This window comes from Pleurodeles waltl, chromosome 11, assembly GCF_031143425.1.
Source record: "Pleurodeles waltl isolate 20211129_DDA chromosome 11, aPleWal1.hap1.20221129, whole genome shotgun sequence".
NCBI classification, from domain to species: domain Eukaryota; kingdom Metazoa; phylum Chordata; class Amphibia; order Caudata; family Salamandridae; genus Pleurodeles; species Pleurodeles waltl.
Window position 1 is genome coordinate 943,441,310 of NC_090450.1, and position 17,700 is coordinate 943,459,009.

At 46.1% G+C, this 17,700-nt stretch overlaps 1 protein-coding gene across 10 annotated transcripts in view; it reads left to right on the plus strand.

Moving 5' to 3' along the window:
- DEPDC5 (DEP domain containing 5, GATOR1 subcomplex subunit) overlaps positions 1-17,700 on the plus strand; it is a 401,482-nt gene that overhangs the window by 138,872 nt on the left and 244,910 nt on the right. For all 10 annotated transcript variants that reach the window (XM_069215090.1, XM_069215095.1, XM_069215097.1 and 7 more), the window contains exons 16-18: positions 5,722-5,783; positions 7,671-7,744; positions 8,989-9,058. In XM_069215090.1, the coding sequence (XP_069071191.1) occupies positions 5,722-5,783; positions 7,671-7,744; positions 8,989-9,058 (206 nt within the window). The remainder of the gene's footprint in view (positions 1-5,721; positions 5,784-7,670; positions 7,745-8,988; positions 9,059-17,700) is intronic.

The following is a 17,700-nucleotide window of genomic DNA, read 5'->3' on the forward strand; positions in this document are numbered from 1 at the left end:
TTAATCTTTACTTGCGTCATGTGTGCTCCCTTTGAGCCCTTTCCACCTTTTGACCCTCAAAGCCGTTTTCCTGGTGGCAGTTACATTGGTCATGACTGTCAGTGAGCTTCAGGCTCTGTCGGTTCATCCTCCATACACCAAGTGTTTTAAGACAGGCTGGTCCTTTGTATGCATGCCTCTTTTCTCCCAAAGTTGATCACCCCCTTTCATATTGGCCAGAGCATCACTCTGCCCTTTTTCAGCACTTTGCCTCATTCTTCCAAGGAGGAGGAGAGGCTCCATTGTTTGCACCCTAAGAGTGTTCTCTCCTATATTGAACACACCAAAGACCATCAGTGGATGATCCATTCTTCATTGGTTTCACCAGAGTAAAGAAGGGCAAGACTGTGCAGAAACATACTGTCCGCCCATGGATAGTGCTCTGCATAAAAATCTGCTACGCACTGGAGAAGAAGCAAGTCCCTGAGGGTTTGCGGGTTCACTGCACCAGGACCAGGGTTGCCACTACAGCATTAGTCCACGGGCTACCTGTCCTGGATATCTGCCAAGCTGCCATGTGGATGTCCCGCCACACGTTCACAAACCACTACTGCTTGTAAAGTCAGGTCCGTTGTGATGACCATTTCACCCATTTGGTCCTTTTTGGTCTAAGCAAGTTTGCAGGCTTCCTCCAAGGAGGTATTGCTTTGGTATCTATTTTCAGGTGAGGAGTCTGCGGTTAGATGTATCTATCAGCGGAACAACTTATCTTCGGTAATACCTTTTCTGGTACAGATTGTGGTAGAGGTATCCTATCGCAGATTCCTCACCTGCCTTCCCATCTTCCCGGCCCTGCAAATTGGGCCCTTCACCCAGAAGATTCCTGTTAGGCAGTGCATACGGTCAAAACAATAACATTGGTTTTTACGTGGCTCTGCATTTTGATGCGTAAATAGTTAAATAAATAAACTGATGTCGGCACGCTGGGGTGGCACCTGTATGGACACCACAATTTCACTTCCAATGCAGATTTGGAGCAGATTGCCACCACCTACTGGCATGCAGGGATACTGCTCAAGATCTTTCGTATCCTGCCTGGGGCATATTCTAAGGTGAGGATCTTCGGTTAGATAGAGTCTCTACCAGAAAAAGCATTACTGAATGCAAGTGTAAAGTCAACAAGTAAAAGGTGAGGAAGCTAGATTGTAGGTGGTTAATGCATTGTGCTGTAGTGCTCTTTAAAGAGGTAAGTTTTCAACTCCTTCCTAATTTGGAGGAGCATAGGGACCGTCCTGATGGATACGAGGATATTGTTCCAGAACCTGAGTACATAGCTGAAAAAGGCTGCTGTTTTTTTCTTTACATTTTTCAGTCTTCAGTGTGATGTTGTCCTGGCTGTGTGTGTGCCGAGCTTCACCAGAGATGGTTAGCTTGTCCACAAGATGAGCAGGGTTGCTGACTTTGATGGCTTTGCTTTGTTAGCTATGCAGCTGGTTTTGAAGATGGTGTGGGCCAGTAAGAGAAGCCAGTGGAGTTCCATCAGGATGAATGATGCTGTAATCATATTTCTTCAGACCCTGGATGAGATGTGCTTCGACGGGTAGGATGGGTGCAAGTGTGGAGTCTGGGAGGCCATGCAGCAGGACATTACCACTATCCAGATGTTGGACTACAAGGGCTTGAATAGCGCTTCTGAAGTTGCTTTCTGGAAGAAACGGTTTGACTTTCTCTAGAAGAGAGAACTGGTATCAGGCAGTCTGCGTTTTTTTGGCAATGTGTTCCTTGAGAGTGGGATTGGTGTGCAGGGTGAATCCAAGTGACTTGGCATTCAGAGAAACTTGGAAGTCAAAGCTGTCAAGGTTCATGTCATTGAGCTAGGTTTGTACTGTATCTTGTTTATTGATCTTGGCAAATAACTGGAAGTCTGGCTTGGTTGGGGTTAGCTTTAAGTATGCGTTAGACAACCAGGTCTGGATGATGTGCAAGCAGTGTTTGAGGCGTTGGATGTCTAAAGCAGTGGAGACTTTTGTATCATCAGCATATCGGTGAATCTTAATATTGTTCTCTGCGAGTAGAGCACCAAGTGGCTCCATGTAGAGGTAGGTTGAAGATGACAGGAATCAGTGTGGCACCTTTGAGGACTCCACGAGTGATGGGGATCTTTCATGACCTGGAGGTACCCATGTGAAAAACTGGAGTCTGTTGGAAAGGGAGAAGGAGAACTTGTGGAGGACTTTGCTGGTTATCCCCATTTAAGACTCCAGGGTGCAGATGAGGGTGGAATGGTGAACTGTGTCAAAGACAGCTGAGAGGTCCAGCAATACCGGGAGGGAGGTAGGGGCTCATCTTTACCTGTGGTCAAGAGGGCATTGTCTTTGATGTTTAAGGTTGTGGTCTCAGTACTACAGCGTGATCTGTAGCCAGACTGGTAGTCATGCAGGAAACATAAAATTGGAGTTGAACATGGACTGATTTTTCATTAATCTTGCTGAAGAATGCTAGATGAGTGATTGCCTGGTTACTGGCGAGGTCATCAGGGTATAGTGTAGGTTTCTTTAGGAGAGTGAGGATCTGGCCTGTCTTGAAAGCTTCAGGGAAGATGCCTTGAGTGAGGGAGCCATTGACAATGGCAAGCAGGGGTACAAGAGCATCCACAGAGAGAGCTGTGATGAGCGGCAATAATAAGACATCTTCATAAGATTCATCTGTTGTGTTGTCTATCTCAATTGTATGTTTACTCATGGTCTTGATGCCTGAAAATAAAACCAGAAGAAAACTATGATCCAGATATTCATTGCTAGAAATGGGGTCTCTAGTTGGCAGCCGGTTTGCACCCTGTCCAAGTAGGGACCCTGACTCTAGTCAGGATAAGGGAGATACCCGCTCAGATAACCCTTGCTTACCCCCTTGGTAGTTTGGCACGAGCAGTCAGGCTTATCTCAAAAACAATGTGTAAATCATTTACACATAACACACAGTAATAAGTGAAAACACTACAAAAGGACACCACACGAGTTTTAGAAAAACAGCCAATACTTATCTATATAAAACAAGACCAAATACGATAAAAAAATCCAACATACAGTAAGAAAAATATGAATTCTGCAAGATTTACTCAAAACTACAGTTCCTTGAAGTCGATAGCTCCACCTGGGGCTATCACGGTGTTGTGATCAACAAAACCAACAGTTCAGGCCGGCTGGGGCATTGCGGGCCAGCTACTGTGTCGGGAAGACCCGCAAACAGTACCTTGGATTTGCAGAGCGTCGTGATCCTCGCAGTGAGCTCCGGAGAGTGGCGTCACTGACGTTGCGGTGTCGGTTCCGGAGTCGGTGCAGGAGTCATCAGGCCCTTGAGGTCACACGTGTTGCAGATCGAACTCCAGGCTGATGAAGTCGGGTGCGCCGGCGTGGATGGCGTCGGGGCTGCGGGACAAAGCGGGACGATGCGACGTCCGGTGCCCATAGGTCACGGTGCAGGCAGCGGCTCCGTGAAGGCGTCCAGCGGCGTCAGTGAGACCAGGGCTGCGGTGTGAAGCGGGGCGGTGCGACGTGCAATGTCCACAGGCCACGGTGCAGGCAGGATGCTTGGTGACGACACAGGAGTCGATGGTGCGGGTGTCGGTGGACCTGGGCTGCGGTGCGGGACGGGACGGTGCTTTGTGTACCTCACGAGCAGTGTCCACAGGCCACGGTGCAGGCAGCGGCGCCGGTGTCAGCAGGAGCGGCGGCGTTGGGGACGCCCAGGTTGCGGTGTGAGCAGGCCATGCTGGAGTGTGGGGCCCACAGGTCGCTGTGCGAGCAGCGGCTCGGTGAAGTCATCCGATGGCGGCGGCGGTGAGACCAGGGTCGCGGGGCAATGCGACTCCGTGTGGCATCAGCAGGTCACGGTGCAGGCCTGCGGCGTTGTTGGACGGCGTCGCGGTGGTTTCTCCTCTTGAACAGCACAAAACACACGGTTCCCTGTGCTGCAGGTCGAGGAAACTCAAGTCTTTGGTGTCCCTGAGACTTTCAACAGTAGGCAAGCTCTACTGCAAGCCCTTTGAGAATTTTCTCAAGCAGGACACACAGCAAAGTTCACCCTTTGCACTCTTTTCAGGCAGAAGCAGCAACTGCAGGCCAGTCCAGCAAAGCAACACAGCAAAGGGACAGTACTCCTCCTTCAGCTCTTCAGCTCTTCTCCCGGGCAGAGGTTCCTCTTGATTTCAGAAAGCTTCTAAAAGTCTGGGGTTTTGGGTCTTCTTCTTATACCCAGTTCTGCCTTTGAAGTTGGCAAACTCCAAAGCAAAGTCTCAAGTGTTTGCAGGATCCTTCCTTGTCCAGGTCAGGCCCCAGAGACTCACCAGGGGGTCGGAGACGGCATTGTGTGAGGGCAGGCACAGTCCTTTCAGGTGTGAGTGACCACTCCTCCCCTCCAGCACAGATGGCTAATCAAGGTATGCAGGCTACACCCCAGCCAACTTTGTGTCACGGTCTAGAGGAGAGGTGTGCACAGCCCAACTGACAAACTGACCCAGACGGGGAATCCACAAACAGGCAGAGTCACAGAATGGATTAAGCAAGAAAATGCCTAGTTTCCAAAAGTGGCATTTTCAAACTAACAATCTAAAAACCAACTTCACTAAAAGATGTATTTTTAAATTGTGAGTTCAGAGACCCTAAACTCTACATTTTTATCTGCTCTTAAAGGGAATCTGCGCTTTAAGGATATTTAAAGACAGCCCCCATGTTGACCTATGAGAGAGATAGGCCTTACACAGTGAAAACCGAATATGGCAGTATTTCACTGTTAGGACATATAAAACACACTAGTATATGTCTTACCTTAAACATACACTGCACCCTGCCCCTGGGGCTACCTAGGGCCTAACTTAGGGGTGCCTTACATGTAGTAAAAGGGAAGGTTGAGGCCTGGCAAGTGGGTACACTTGCCAAGTCGAATTGGCAGTTTAAAACTGCACACACAAACACTGCAATGGCAGGTCTGAGTCATGTTTACAGGGCTACTAATGTGGGTGGCACAACTAGTGCTGGAGGCCCACTAGTAGCATTTGATTCACAGGCCCTGGGCACCTTTAGGGCACGTTACTAGGGACTTATTAGTAAATCAAAGATGCCAATTATGGATAAACCAATCCACAGTATAATTTATATGTGGAGCCACTTGCACTTTAGCACTGATTAGCAGTGGTAAAGTGCACAAAGACAATAAACCAGCAAACACAGACCTGAAAAAATAGGAGGAAGAAGGCAAAAAGTTTGGGGATAACCCTGCAAAAAGGGCCATTTCCAACATTCATTAATCAGTGGCTGCATATTGATAAATGTGACTTGACTAATGCATCTGATTCCCAGCAATGTGGGCATATGTTTCTTCATCCTGAGGACTTGCACGTGAGTCTTGTTCTGCTTTATTGATCACTGACTTCAATGCACCACACCTGTCTAACTCTTGACCCCATGTATTAGCGGTTTATTGAAATCAGCAGAATCTAACAGTTACCTTAATGCAATGCATAGCTTCTGTTCGTCTTATCTTAAAATTAACTTTTTTACTTCCAATGTGTTTAGGTCGCCTTTCCCAAATAATCCTTGTTGGGGACTACAGATAATTGTGGCATTCTAAAATGAGAGGAACTGTGGAGGAATTGCAAGCTGGTTAGGGTAGTTGATGTCAGCATGGGGATGTGATGTAAAGCTGCTTCATCACACACAAACTGACTGCCTGCCTTCATTCTAATAGGGATCGGCGTGGATTTGGTGTGTATGGGCGAGCAGCCTCTCCATGCTGTCCCTCTTTTCAAGGTAACGGCCATCTGTGTCCCCTGCTCCGCCTTCCTCCGGTGCCCTTTGTTGTTTTGCCCTGCTTTGGCTTCTACTTCTGCCTTGTGTGGCCTTTTGTTGTGTTTTCCTACTCAGCCCTTTGTGGCCTCCTACTGTATCATCTTTATGCTTCCACTTTATCCTCTGCACAGTATTCTTTTGAGCATTCGCCTATGTGTACTGCCATGCTGCATGCCTCCTCCTGTGCTTTTGTACCCACCCACTGCTCTGCCTTGCTCGCTCAGCCATCCTGTTTTACTATCTATACCTTCCTGTTGTGCCCTTTGTTCGGTCCTGCTGTTCCCCAATTAGAGTTATCTGCTGCTCAGTCTTCTTACCTTCTGCTTTTTTATACTCTCACCTCAACTCAGCATCTTTAGGTAATTTAATCTCTTTTCTACTACAAAGTATCCAATTATTTGTGGCCTAGCCTCATGATGTCTCACTGTTGTGCTTTCCATTTGTACCGTTTGTTCCCCCTACTGCACTCTCACCATGATACCATGCTCTGCTGCCGTGCCCTACCCGCTGTGCTTTTCTGCTGCTCTCTGTTCTTTCAGTACAGACTCCATGTCCTCCCGCTGTGCCCTCAATGTCCTCTAACATGCGTTCTTTGCTCACCAATTCTCCCTTTGTGCCTCCATCTATTTGTCTCTGTGCTGTTTTCCCCTTTGTTTTTACAAACATGCAAGTGTGCTGTTCTGATAGGCACAATGTGCCCTCTTTGCTCTCCTACTGTGGTTTCCCAATTTATATGCAGTTTTGTCATAATTTCCTGGAGTGTGCTTTGTGCCCTCTCCATCTTTAATTTTACTTCCTTCTCTTCTGCTTAATCTTCTGTTCTTCGGCTCCTCTATGCCCACCCACCATTTCCTATGTGTAGCCTTTTACTCACCAGTTACCCTCTCCTCTTTGCCCAGGCTCTGTTTCTTCTCTGTTGATTACCTGTAATTTCGTCCTTCCCTCTGTGCAGTTTCCCTGTGACCTCCATGATATCCTGTTGTGCCCTTTGCTGCTGTGTCCGAGCTCTGCTTCTGCCTCTTCTGTTGTCTTTCTGGCTCAGCCTTCTATTCTTTCTTCCCATTAGCCTCTCCCCGCCTGTAATTTCTGGTATTGCTCTGACTTCTGCTGCTCACTGTCCTACCCTTCCTTGCTTCATGTGCCTGCATGCTTAAGAACCAATTAAGGTAGCAATTTATCTTTTCATATGTTGAAAACCACCTCCCTACAATCTCTGCCCTCATTTCACAGTTTCTCTATCTTTCTAGCCAATCAAATTCTCTACCTTTCTCAGTCCCACTTCCATTTTCACCCTCATCTTTGTGTAGGGGAGAGTATGCTGATGATAAGGGGCAGGCATATAGAGCAGTGAGTGGAGATGAACAGCATGGCATATCTGGAATGATCCAGTGCTTAATTTGTGCTTGATGTTTCCAGTGCTGAGCACCAACACTTATTTTTAAAGGCCGGCGCTTAGTCTTCTGCCTCAAACATTTGCTGCGAGCAAAAGACACTTTTGTCAAAGACGGAGGAAGCGAAAAACGAAAAAGCATCACAAAGGGAGAAAGCAGAAAGCTGCAAGAGTGAGCTGAAGGGGCAGGGAATGGCTGTAAATGTATTGAAGAGGCCCGAGATGGCTTCAGGATTACGCTGCCTCAGTATTCCATGCTCGCACATTTAATTGCAGCAGCTGTGCGTTTCAGAGGAGAGCTCTGAGCACCGGCACGTTTTTATTTACAAATTCAGCACTGGAATGATCCCAGCACATTTTGGTGACATCAGAGGGTTTGCCATCTGAAAGTGGTAGCGGGGTGGTAATCAATTAATTTTCCCCATTTGTTTAATATGACTTTTTAATTTCCTTTGCAGCTTCACAACCGTAGTGGCCCCGGTGATTCTCGCCTGGGAGATGACTACAACATTCCACACTGGATCAACCACAGGTGGGTTGAAAAAACAGGAGAGGAGAAGGAGGGCTAGTTGGGCTCTGTATCCTATTTGTGTAAAGAGTAGGGTGTGAGGCGTGCATTTAGGTCAGTGGAGTGTTAGAGAGAGAGAGAGGTGTGATGTGAAGAGAGCATGGCCTCGCTCAAGCTGTCTACACCAGTAGCGGGAGGTGGAAAAGCGCAAGAAACACATTGTACATGAGCGGAGGGGTGCAATAAAGAAAATGTGTACCCCAGGTGAAAATGTGGTATGGCAGGTGGTATGGAGAAATGCTTGTGATCAATATCCAAAACACAGGGCAAATGCTCCAGGAGTGACTTATGCCTGTTTTCTTGGAACCAAGGGGTGTAAGTGTTCTTAGTAAATGGTATATCTTTGCTTCCTCTTTGCTGGCCAAACCCCAGCCTATTACTTCTCTTACTTTCTTGTGCCAGTATATCATAAGTCTTCTCTTTTAATATGCTCTGCCTCTCTCACCTCATTTTCCTCTTCCTAGCTTCCCTTTGCCCACACGGTCCCCTCCTCATCTTCACTTACCTATTGCATTTGTCTCCCGCTCCTCTTCGCTTTGCTTCCCTTTTACTCTGTCTCCTCCTTTCTCCTGTTATCCCTTTGCTTTTCACCTGCCTCACCTGTTTTTTTCTTGTCTTTACAGTTCCATTTGCCAGACTTTGTCCTCACACTCTTTAACTCTTTCCAAGTGCTACCCTCTAACTTCTCCTCTTCTCCTTTCCTCTAACATCCTGTCCTGGGATCCTCTGCCTTTTCCTGTTGCAATGCTGCCTTCTTCTCCTTCTCCCCGTGCAAGCATTGCATCCTCTTCTTTTTTCTTGTTTCCCCTCCTTCTCTTTTTGCTGCCCTTTGCCTGCTCCCATCCTCCTCTCCTTTTTTATTCTCCTTGTCACCCCCTGCCTCATTTCCTCCTCCCGTCTTCCCTTCCTTCTTCCACCCTTTCCACTTCCTTACTTTCTTTCTAATTCTCTATTTTAATTTCTCCTATTTCCTGTGATATCTTTCCTTCTGTTTCTTTACCTTTCTGGGTTGCACCTCTGCCTAATCCCTTTGTCACTTCCCCTATGTCATCACTGCATGTCTTCTCCCCTCAATTTGATGGTCTCCTGCTCTTCTTTCCTTCCACCTACCCTCTTTGCCACATGTGCATTTCCTACTCCATCCCAGAAATGTTAACCTTTCTCTTTGTTGTATCTCATCAATGACATTTTTGATTTTTTGTTTGCAGTTTCTACACGTCCAAGAGCCAGTTCCTCTGCAATAGCTTCACACCTCGGATCAAGCTTGCAGGACGCAAGGTGCTTTCACTGCTTTGATGTGTATTGTGTGGAGAAGGAACAGGGAGCCAGATGTTCGCCCATTTTTTTTGTGACTCGCAATTTCCGATTGTGAATCGCAAAACAAAATGTACTGCAGTGTCTGAGACTTTTAGCGATTCCCAAATGGAATGCAAGGGGCTTGCCTCATCAATATTCATGAGGTAAGTCGTAATTTGCGACCCATTTGGGAATGGCCGCACTCATAGGGATGGTGGCTTCCTGGGGTCAGTAGACCACCATGTCTGTGACTCCTTTTTAAATAAAGCATTTTTTTAAAATGCAGCCCATTTTCTTTAAAGGAAATCGGGATGCATTTCAAAAATAATAATGAAACATTTCAATTTCATTTTTTCAGAGTAGGCGGTGGTCTGTGGGACCCACTGCCTGCTTTCAAAAACATTTGGCGCCCCCTTTCACAAAGGGGAAGGGGTCCCAAAGGGACCCCTTCCCCTTTATGAATGAGCTACCACCAATTTGAAGTTGGTGCTAACTGTGATTCTTTTTCAGCCACATTCACGGTCACAAACCAATCATACGTGGCCCCTTCATATTAATGAGTCGCTGTTGACTTGCAAAATAGGGATGGTACATGCTACAAGGCCATTTTGCAGGTGCAAAAGGCAAATTTCACAGTTTGTGACTGCAAAATAGCTTTGCACACCTGGTCCAGGGTTCTTGACACACCAGATCAATACACATAACCTGAACCTCAATGAAACCAATGCAATTGTAAATGTTGTAAATCATTTTACAGATGAGATTACATATCACATTAACTTTTCCACTTTAGTGGAGATGATTGTGAATGTAGTATTTTTAAATTATTTTATTATGTGTTGTTTTTTATTTACATTTTGCTTGTAGGTCTTTTTATTTTTTAACGTAAAACTCTTGAGTCCGTGTGCATTGCATTTGGTGTGCTAGTAATGGGTCGCATGGCTGTTGTGTGAGGTTTGGACTTTGCTCCTAAACATAATTTGCAAATTTCAGTGGCTTTCGGTGGTTTTATGTTTTTCATTCCTAACCATCTTTTCACTTTAACTGTGGCTTTTTAGGTGCATTTCTCAGATTTCATAAACATAGGCCGAGGTATTAAAAGCAATGCTAACCGTAACTACACCTTTGTTTTTTTGTGAATTGATGTTTTTTTGTTTTTTTTTAACCAAATACAACATCGAAGAGTTTTATCATATTATATTGCATCTATTGTATAGCACACTAATGACCCGTGAGGGTATCCAGGCGCTTCGCAGTGTCTAGGCTGTGAACTCTCAAGGTGAGACATAACATAACAACATAACAAAAGGTAAGTGCGTATAGGGAAGGATATATTCACTATTCCTAACTCTGCATCTACCTACATTGACGTTCTATGTACAGTGTGGACCCATATATGTGGATTTACGTATAGAAAATATAGACTTGCCTGTCTGGATATTTTTTCAGTATTTTGTCTTTAATGTTACGTCTCACCAATATTGTGGGGTCGATATTTAGGGTGCCATCACTGTAGGCCCTCCACCCAACTCTCCATGGATGGCCAACAAACGCTTCACATGGCCTTTGGCCATGTGCAGTGGTGGTTGTCTGCAGGCCCTGGCCTAAGGCCAGGCCCTATGCCCAACTTTCCAATGGGTGGCACAGCAGGGGTTGGCTCGGATCAGGCCATGTTTTTTCCATCACTCAATGGACAGCCAAACTTGAGATGCGTGGCCATGTGTGGCAGAGTTGCCCTCACAGCCTGACCTCCAGGACTTCTGTTGTGTGCAGGGTGGTTGGCTGCAGAACCTGTCCTCCTTCTGCCCCTGTGTCCAAATCTCCATAGGTGGACACAAAACCCATTGCACAGCCTTTGGCTATGGCAGTTTGGGGTTGGCTGAAGGGGACTGGGCCTTGGCAATGCCTTGCTCCTGACCTCTAGCCAAGCCCTGCACCCAACATTTGACTGGTGGGTGACACCCCTTCGGCCCTGCGCAGCTGGGAGGTTGCTGTAGTCCCGGCCTCTGGCCTGCCGATGCAACCAGCTGTCCACAGGCAGCCAACGCCCACAGCTCATGTCCTTGGCGCATGTGCAGAGGGGGCAGCCAACCCCAGCACTACCTCGCCTGCAGTTGTGTACAGCGAGTGTTTGGCTGCAGGACCTGCCCGCCAGCAAGGTCCTGCACCCAGCCTCTTGGAGCTAACCATAAACGCAGCACACAAACATTTTTTTACCTTGTTTTTATTTCAATGATCTTACAGTACATTTCAAACTGTTCAGTGCTTACAGTGGAATTGCATCAGAATCATAATAGGGCTCAGTAGAAAACATCCAATGCAACATACAAACTTTGGTGATGGGCAGCTGGGGTTTGCCTTAGGTCATGGCTTCTGACCTTTTCCAGCCTTTGGCCATACGCAGTTGGGGCTAGTCACACGGCTTGGACAACAGCAAGCCCCCCACAATCTCCCACCCCCTCCATGCATACGGTCAACCCTTCGTGTGGCCACTGGCCAAGCACCACATTAGTGTTTTAAATACTTTCGATTTGTGGATTTGATGCTGGATTCATAAATTGTGAGGCCCTCAAGGGTCTTTGGGGCCAAGGGGATGTCTGGGTCCTGCAAATTCAGCAAAGGATCAGCATGTCCTGTAATAAAGATCTTTTTTTAAAAATTTTGATTTGAATACCGAGGTGGAGGCACTAGGGAATCAGTGTAAGTATACCTTTTTCCCTTATGCTCTTTTTAGGGTTTGCCTGCACAGCGTTTGCGCTATGCTTACAAAATCTTTTGTGATTTTTTTATTTTTTTTAAATCATCTTAAAAAGAACTGATAACTTGCCCACAGCCAACCCATTACTTACTATTCAAAGGCTTCGCTGGTCACTCTCGTTTTCTTGCTTCTCACTGGTCAGCAGCAGCTTCTCACGTCATCAGGCTGCACTTCCTGTCTTCTTTCCTCTGCTTTGGCTGCTCCGTGGAGCTTGGACGAAGTACTGTTTCTGGCTGTTGGCTAGTGGCTGGCAGCCAGTGGCCGTGCGCTTCCGATGTACTTTTTTTTTTCTTTCTTGCTCGCACTACATCCAAGTGCATGTGTGTGTCTGGACTCCGTCGTCTTCCTGCACCGCATTGCCTTTTATTTATTTAATTAAGTTTGTCACATGTGCCCTCGTGTAATGTAGCTGGCGATCGTGTAAAGCACTTGAATACCTTTTGGATCGAGTTTTCTCTAGTCTATATGATAATAATAATGGCTCCAAATGTGTCTAGAAAAGGGGACATGAGAAGGCAATGTGTTACTGGCACAAGTAGAGTGTCAGTGAATGACGTCTTTATCTAGTGAAGGGGAGAGGTGGATGGGCCACTAAAGCTCGAGCCTGACGCCTGGCTCTGCTCAAGGATCTGTAGGAACATTGAGCTCATACCGACCCGAGCCTTCATGTGGCTTGTGGCACCAGCCTGGCTGACTACCTGCGTCTCTCCACGATGTTTAGACCTCCTTCAATTGTTTTGCCCACTGTTCTTTGATGGCGGCCAGTCCAAATGGCGGTGCAATATTTAAGACCACATCTTGACCACAGGTGGTGTACGGTGTCCCTAAGAGCCATTTCAAGTCTCGGCCTTCTTGTCTTCCCGTATTGCTTTCCGATTAAGGGGAACAGTAATTGTATATAATAATTTATCTGACGTTGTTCTTGGCTCCATTTATTCCATCTCTAGGCATCCTAAATGGGACGGTCTAGTGGAGTAAAGCACCCGACAAGGAAGTCATTTGCCCAGGATCACACGAGCTGCCAAAGTAGAGAATCCAAGATTATAGCACCGTTTTCAGAATCCTTTGGTAGCGAAGAGGTACTAGGACACATCTGCACACCACGTACACATTTCAACAGAAACATTATAATTTTCAGAATGCAATAAAACAGATACCTTTGCAGGTTTAGACGACTGCGCCTGGGCCTCGAAACCTTTTCAGTGCTGCGCGTCTCACATGGAAGATGTGTTGGAAATATGTCGCAGCATTGACTGGGCTGTATTTTTCAGCCACGACGTGGTCGCTGGTAATGGATAAAATGCACATCTAGGCCTCGTCGACGCACAAAGATACACAGACTCACAACTTATTGCATTCACTTCTCAGGCACGGCCCTCGCATGGTCAAGCACTCTGGCCTTTTAGATGGGCATGTACAAATGTTCAGCAGCACCTGCCATAGCATAGGCAGTGTGTCAAGGGCCCTTGTGCAAGGAAGGAATGCCCCCTCCGCGGCTCTTTGCTTTATCAAATACAGCACTAATCAAGGTTCCGTGGGCCCCTCAGACCTCTCACCCCGGTGCCACTGCACCTGCTGCACAAAAAGAAGCTACACCTGGCTCTTAAGGTCGGTCCACTGTTCGTCACCTCTCCACACGTGGAACCAGCTCTTGTGGAGCAGCTGTCTGGTGGACAGCTCTATAAGATTCACGCCGGCCGCGTGAGAGTTCTCAGTGGCCAGAAGAGCTCACGTTCAGTCCCGTGAAGATGGATATCTCTGCTAAAAAAATATTTGCACCTAAGAGTGTGAGATTATATTTACCCCGGCACGTGCATAAATGTACAATACTTCTGTGTGTAACACGCCATTAGTGCGGGGCAAACTCATTATCAGCTTCTGGTTTATTGAAAGTTCCCGGAGACCTCACACTGCATCATTCGCTTTCGTTCCGCAGATGCACACGCGGGAAGATCTACGTCACAACATCCCGCCTTTCTCGTGAAGGGCATTGCGTCCGCCACACACCCACAACACCCACAACATCCTCACACCTGCTTCACGTGTACAAGATCTTTCTCCAGGATGCCTCACCTGCCTACGTGGACAGAATACCTCAAACCTCCCCATGAAGGACATTGCCTCACGTGTGCAAGACACTTCTCAAGGATCCCTCGCCTTCCTCACGAAAGGCATTGCCGCACCGGCGTACGTGAACAGGAAGGGCCCCGCCTCACCTGAACACGGCAACAGCTCCACAGAGATACTCCCAGCGTGGCCGACGAGGCAGCTGTCTCCCCGGCCATGTACACACTGACGGGCTGCTCACATCTGGCCGTCAGCTCTGCCGGGCACCTAAGTCCAGGGCACTCTTGTCTTTTTCATCACTTTTAAAAGTTGAATACTTCCCAGTGTTCTCAACTCATATATACATAACGAGCACTGGCAAAGCCAGTAGATTTCACCTCGGCCAAATCTATTGGTTTTGTCAATGTTTGTGTAAGACATGTTGCACAGCGGCCTAGCTGCTGTACAGCATGGCTTAAAGCTTTTTAAAAAAGGGCTGTGACGCAGACAGTGATGCTTAGAGCTTTTTTATTCAACTTTAGGACATGCTGCACACCAGCTAGTGCTTCTGTGTTCAGTGCTTAAAAACGCAGTCAAAACAATAGATTTTGCAGAGGCGAAACCTGTTGGCTTTGCCAATGCTTGTTCTTTTTAATCGTCTAAATAGTGTATTCAGTGCACCATGTTGGGTAATAGCTGCAACAGAAATGTTTATGTGGTGGCCAGCCAATCAGAAGACGGCGGATTCGCAAATTTAGAGCTGAATTCGCAAATTTGCCCCACACCAAACGAGCAAAAGCTCCCGAGGCCGATGAGGCAGCTTTATTTATTTATTTGAACTAGAGTCGAAATTCTGGACAGGTGCTTGACGAGCTGGATTCACGTGTGGAGAGGTGACGAATGTGGACAGTAAGCGCCAGGGGTGTAGCTTCTTTTCGTGCAGCAGGTGCAGTGGCACCGCGGTAAGAGGTCTGAGGGGCCCACTGAACCGTTGTTAGTGTGGCATTTTTCAAATTGCTGAATGGATTTACTCAAAACCAACAACAAAAGCACAATTCCTACCTAACATTTTTGGCTCTGTGTCAAATTTTGTGTAGTTCTGTTCAGCTGTTTATTTTCGCTTGAAGAGGAAGGAATCCTATGGATTAAAATAGGATATGAAACATTTCGAGCCCTGCTCTCCTCACCCCACTCAGATCCCCGATTTTTCTTGGCTCCCGCTCGACTGATCTGTACACTTGCCATAATGAAACCAAAGTGAATGTATTTTTTTGTGGAAAGTTCCATGCAGATTGCTCAAACAGAGCTCACATTAGGAAATCAAAAAATGCATTTCCTAGGGAAACATAGCTCACTATGTCAGCAGTGTTTTTAAAATCTACATCTGCGTATGTGTGTGTGCGTATGCTCACTTCAGGATAACCCTCAGAAAAATCAAAGGGTGGAGATACAGGGGTCACCCAATGTAAACAAATATTCATATATAAAAGACCAGTTAGATATAAAAATACACAAAAAAGTATATTTATTACAAATTATATAAATATATAACATTTTGTGCTTACTTATACAGGGAGTGCAGAATTATTAGGCAAGTTGTATTTTTGAGGATTAATTTTATTATTGAACAACAATCATGTTCTCAATGAACCCAAAAAACTAATTAATATCAAAGCTGAATATTTTTGGAAGTAGTTTTTAGTTTGTTTTTAGTGTTAGCTATGTTAGGGGGATATCTGTGTGTGCAGGTGACTATTACTGTGCATAATTATTAGGCAACTTAACAAAAAAAAATATATACCCATTTCAATTATTTATTATTACCAGTAAAACCAATATAACATCTCAACATTCACAAATATACATTTCTGACATTCAAAAACAAAACAAAAACAAATCAGTGACCAATATAGCCACCTTTCTTTGCAAGGACACTCAAAAGCCTGCCATCCATGGATTCTGTCAGTGTTTTGATCTGTTCACCATCAACATTGCGTGCAGCAGCAACCACAGCCTCCCGGACACTGTTCAGAGAGGTGTACTGTTTTCCCTCCTTGTAAATCTCACATTTGATGATGGACCACAGGTTCTCAATGGGGTTCAGATCAGGTGAACAAGGAGGCCATGTCATTAGATTTCCTTCTTTTATACCCTTTCTTGCCTGCCACGCTGTGGAGTACTTGGACGCGTGTGATGGAGCATTGTCCTGCATGAAAACCATGTTTTTCTTGAAGGATGCAGACTTCTTCCTGTACCACTGCTTGAAGAAGGTGTCTTCCAGGAACTGGCAGTAGGACTGGGAGTTGAGCTTGACTCCATCCTCAACCCGAAAAGGCCCCACAAGCTCATCTTTGATGATACCAGCCCAAACCAGTACTCCACCTCCACCTTGCTGGCGTCTGAGTCGGACTGGAGCTCTCTGCCCTTTACCAATCCAGCCACGGGCCCATCCATCTGGCCCATCAAGACTCACTCTCATTTCATCAGTCCATAAAACCTTAGAAAAATCAGTCTTGAGATATTTCTTGGCCCAGTCTTGACGTTTCAGCTTGTGTGTCTTGTTCAGTGGTGGTCGTCTTTCAGCCTTTCTTACCTTGGCCATGTCTCTGAGTATTGCACACCTTGTGCTTTTGGGCACTCCAGTGATGTTGCAGCTCTGAAATATGGCCAAACTGGTGGCAAGTGGCATCGTGGCAGCTGCACGCTTGACTTTTCTCAGTTCATGGGCAGTTATTTTGCGCCTTGGTTTTTCCACACGCTTCTTGCGACCCTGTTGACTATTTTGAATGAAACGCTTGATTGTTCGAGGATCACGCTTCAGAAGCTTTGCAATTTTAAGAGTGCTGCATCCCTCTGCAAGATATCTCACTATTTTTGACTTTTCTGAGCCTGTCAAGTCCTTCTTTTGACCCATTTTGCCAAAGGAAAGGAAGTTGCCTAATAATTATGCACACCTGATATAGGGTGTTGATGTCATTAGACCACACCCCTTCTCATTACAGAGATGCACATCACCTAATATGCTTAATTGGTTGTAGGCTTTCGAGCCTATACAGCTTGGAGTAAGACAACATGCATAAAGAGGATGATGTGGTCAAAATACTCATTTGCCTAATAATTCTGCACTCCCTGTACACACACACATATATATACATAGTTATACTTTAACTCTGAAGTCACCCTCCCTCTACCCCCAATGTCATACCCCAGATGTGGGCCTGTGTTGTATTAAAAGAAGACTCGATCACAGTTGAAGTCCTTAAGAAAGTAAGCCTTTATTCATCTTCCCTACTGCTCCATCCTCACATCAGCTTCCTACCTCACACAACATTCTGTCATGAACTCACACCAACATTCTAAACAAATGGATCATACTATTCACAGCTGGAAGGGGGGAATGGAGGAGTCTATTGAGAAAACAAATATAATGATCAGGGAACATGTAAGGCTCAAATGCTAAACACTATCATAAATGCTAGATTTAACATTTTGTTTGCTGGACTGGAACTGAACTATACAAGATTTTAACAGCCTGCTTCATGTACTTTGGTCATGTAGGTTGCTCACAGGTTATTGGACCGGGATGGTAGACCTATTGTTTCAGGTTCTAACAGGTTAGGGCAGAGATGGGAACATTTTCTAGAGGTGTTAATGTGTGGGGCTTTATCCTTGACAGGATGCGAGTAAAGCCTTGTTTATAGGCATGACTTTACTGCTGGCTAAAGGGCACGTCACAATCAACTGGAACTAGTTGCTATTACACATTGTATTAAAGACAATACATTCTCCGTAGACTCTCCTTCTGACACTTCACAATAAC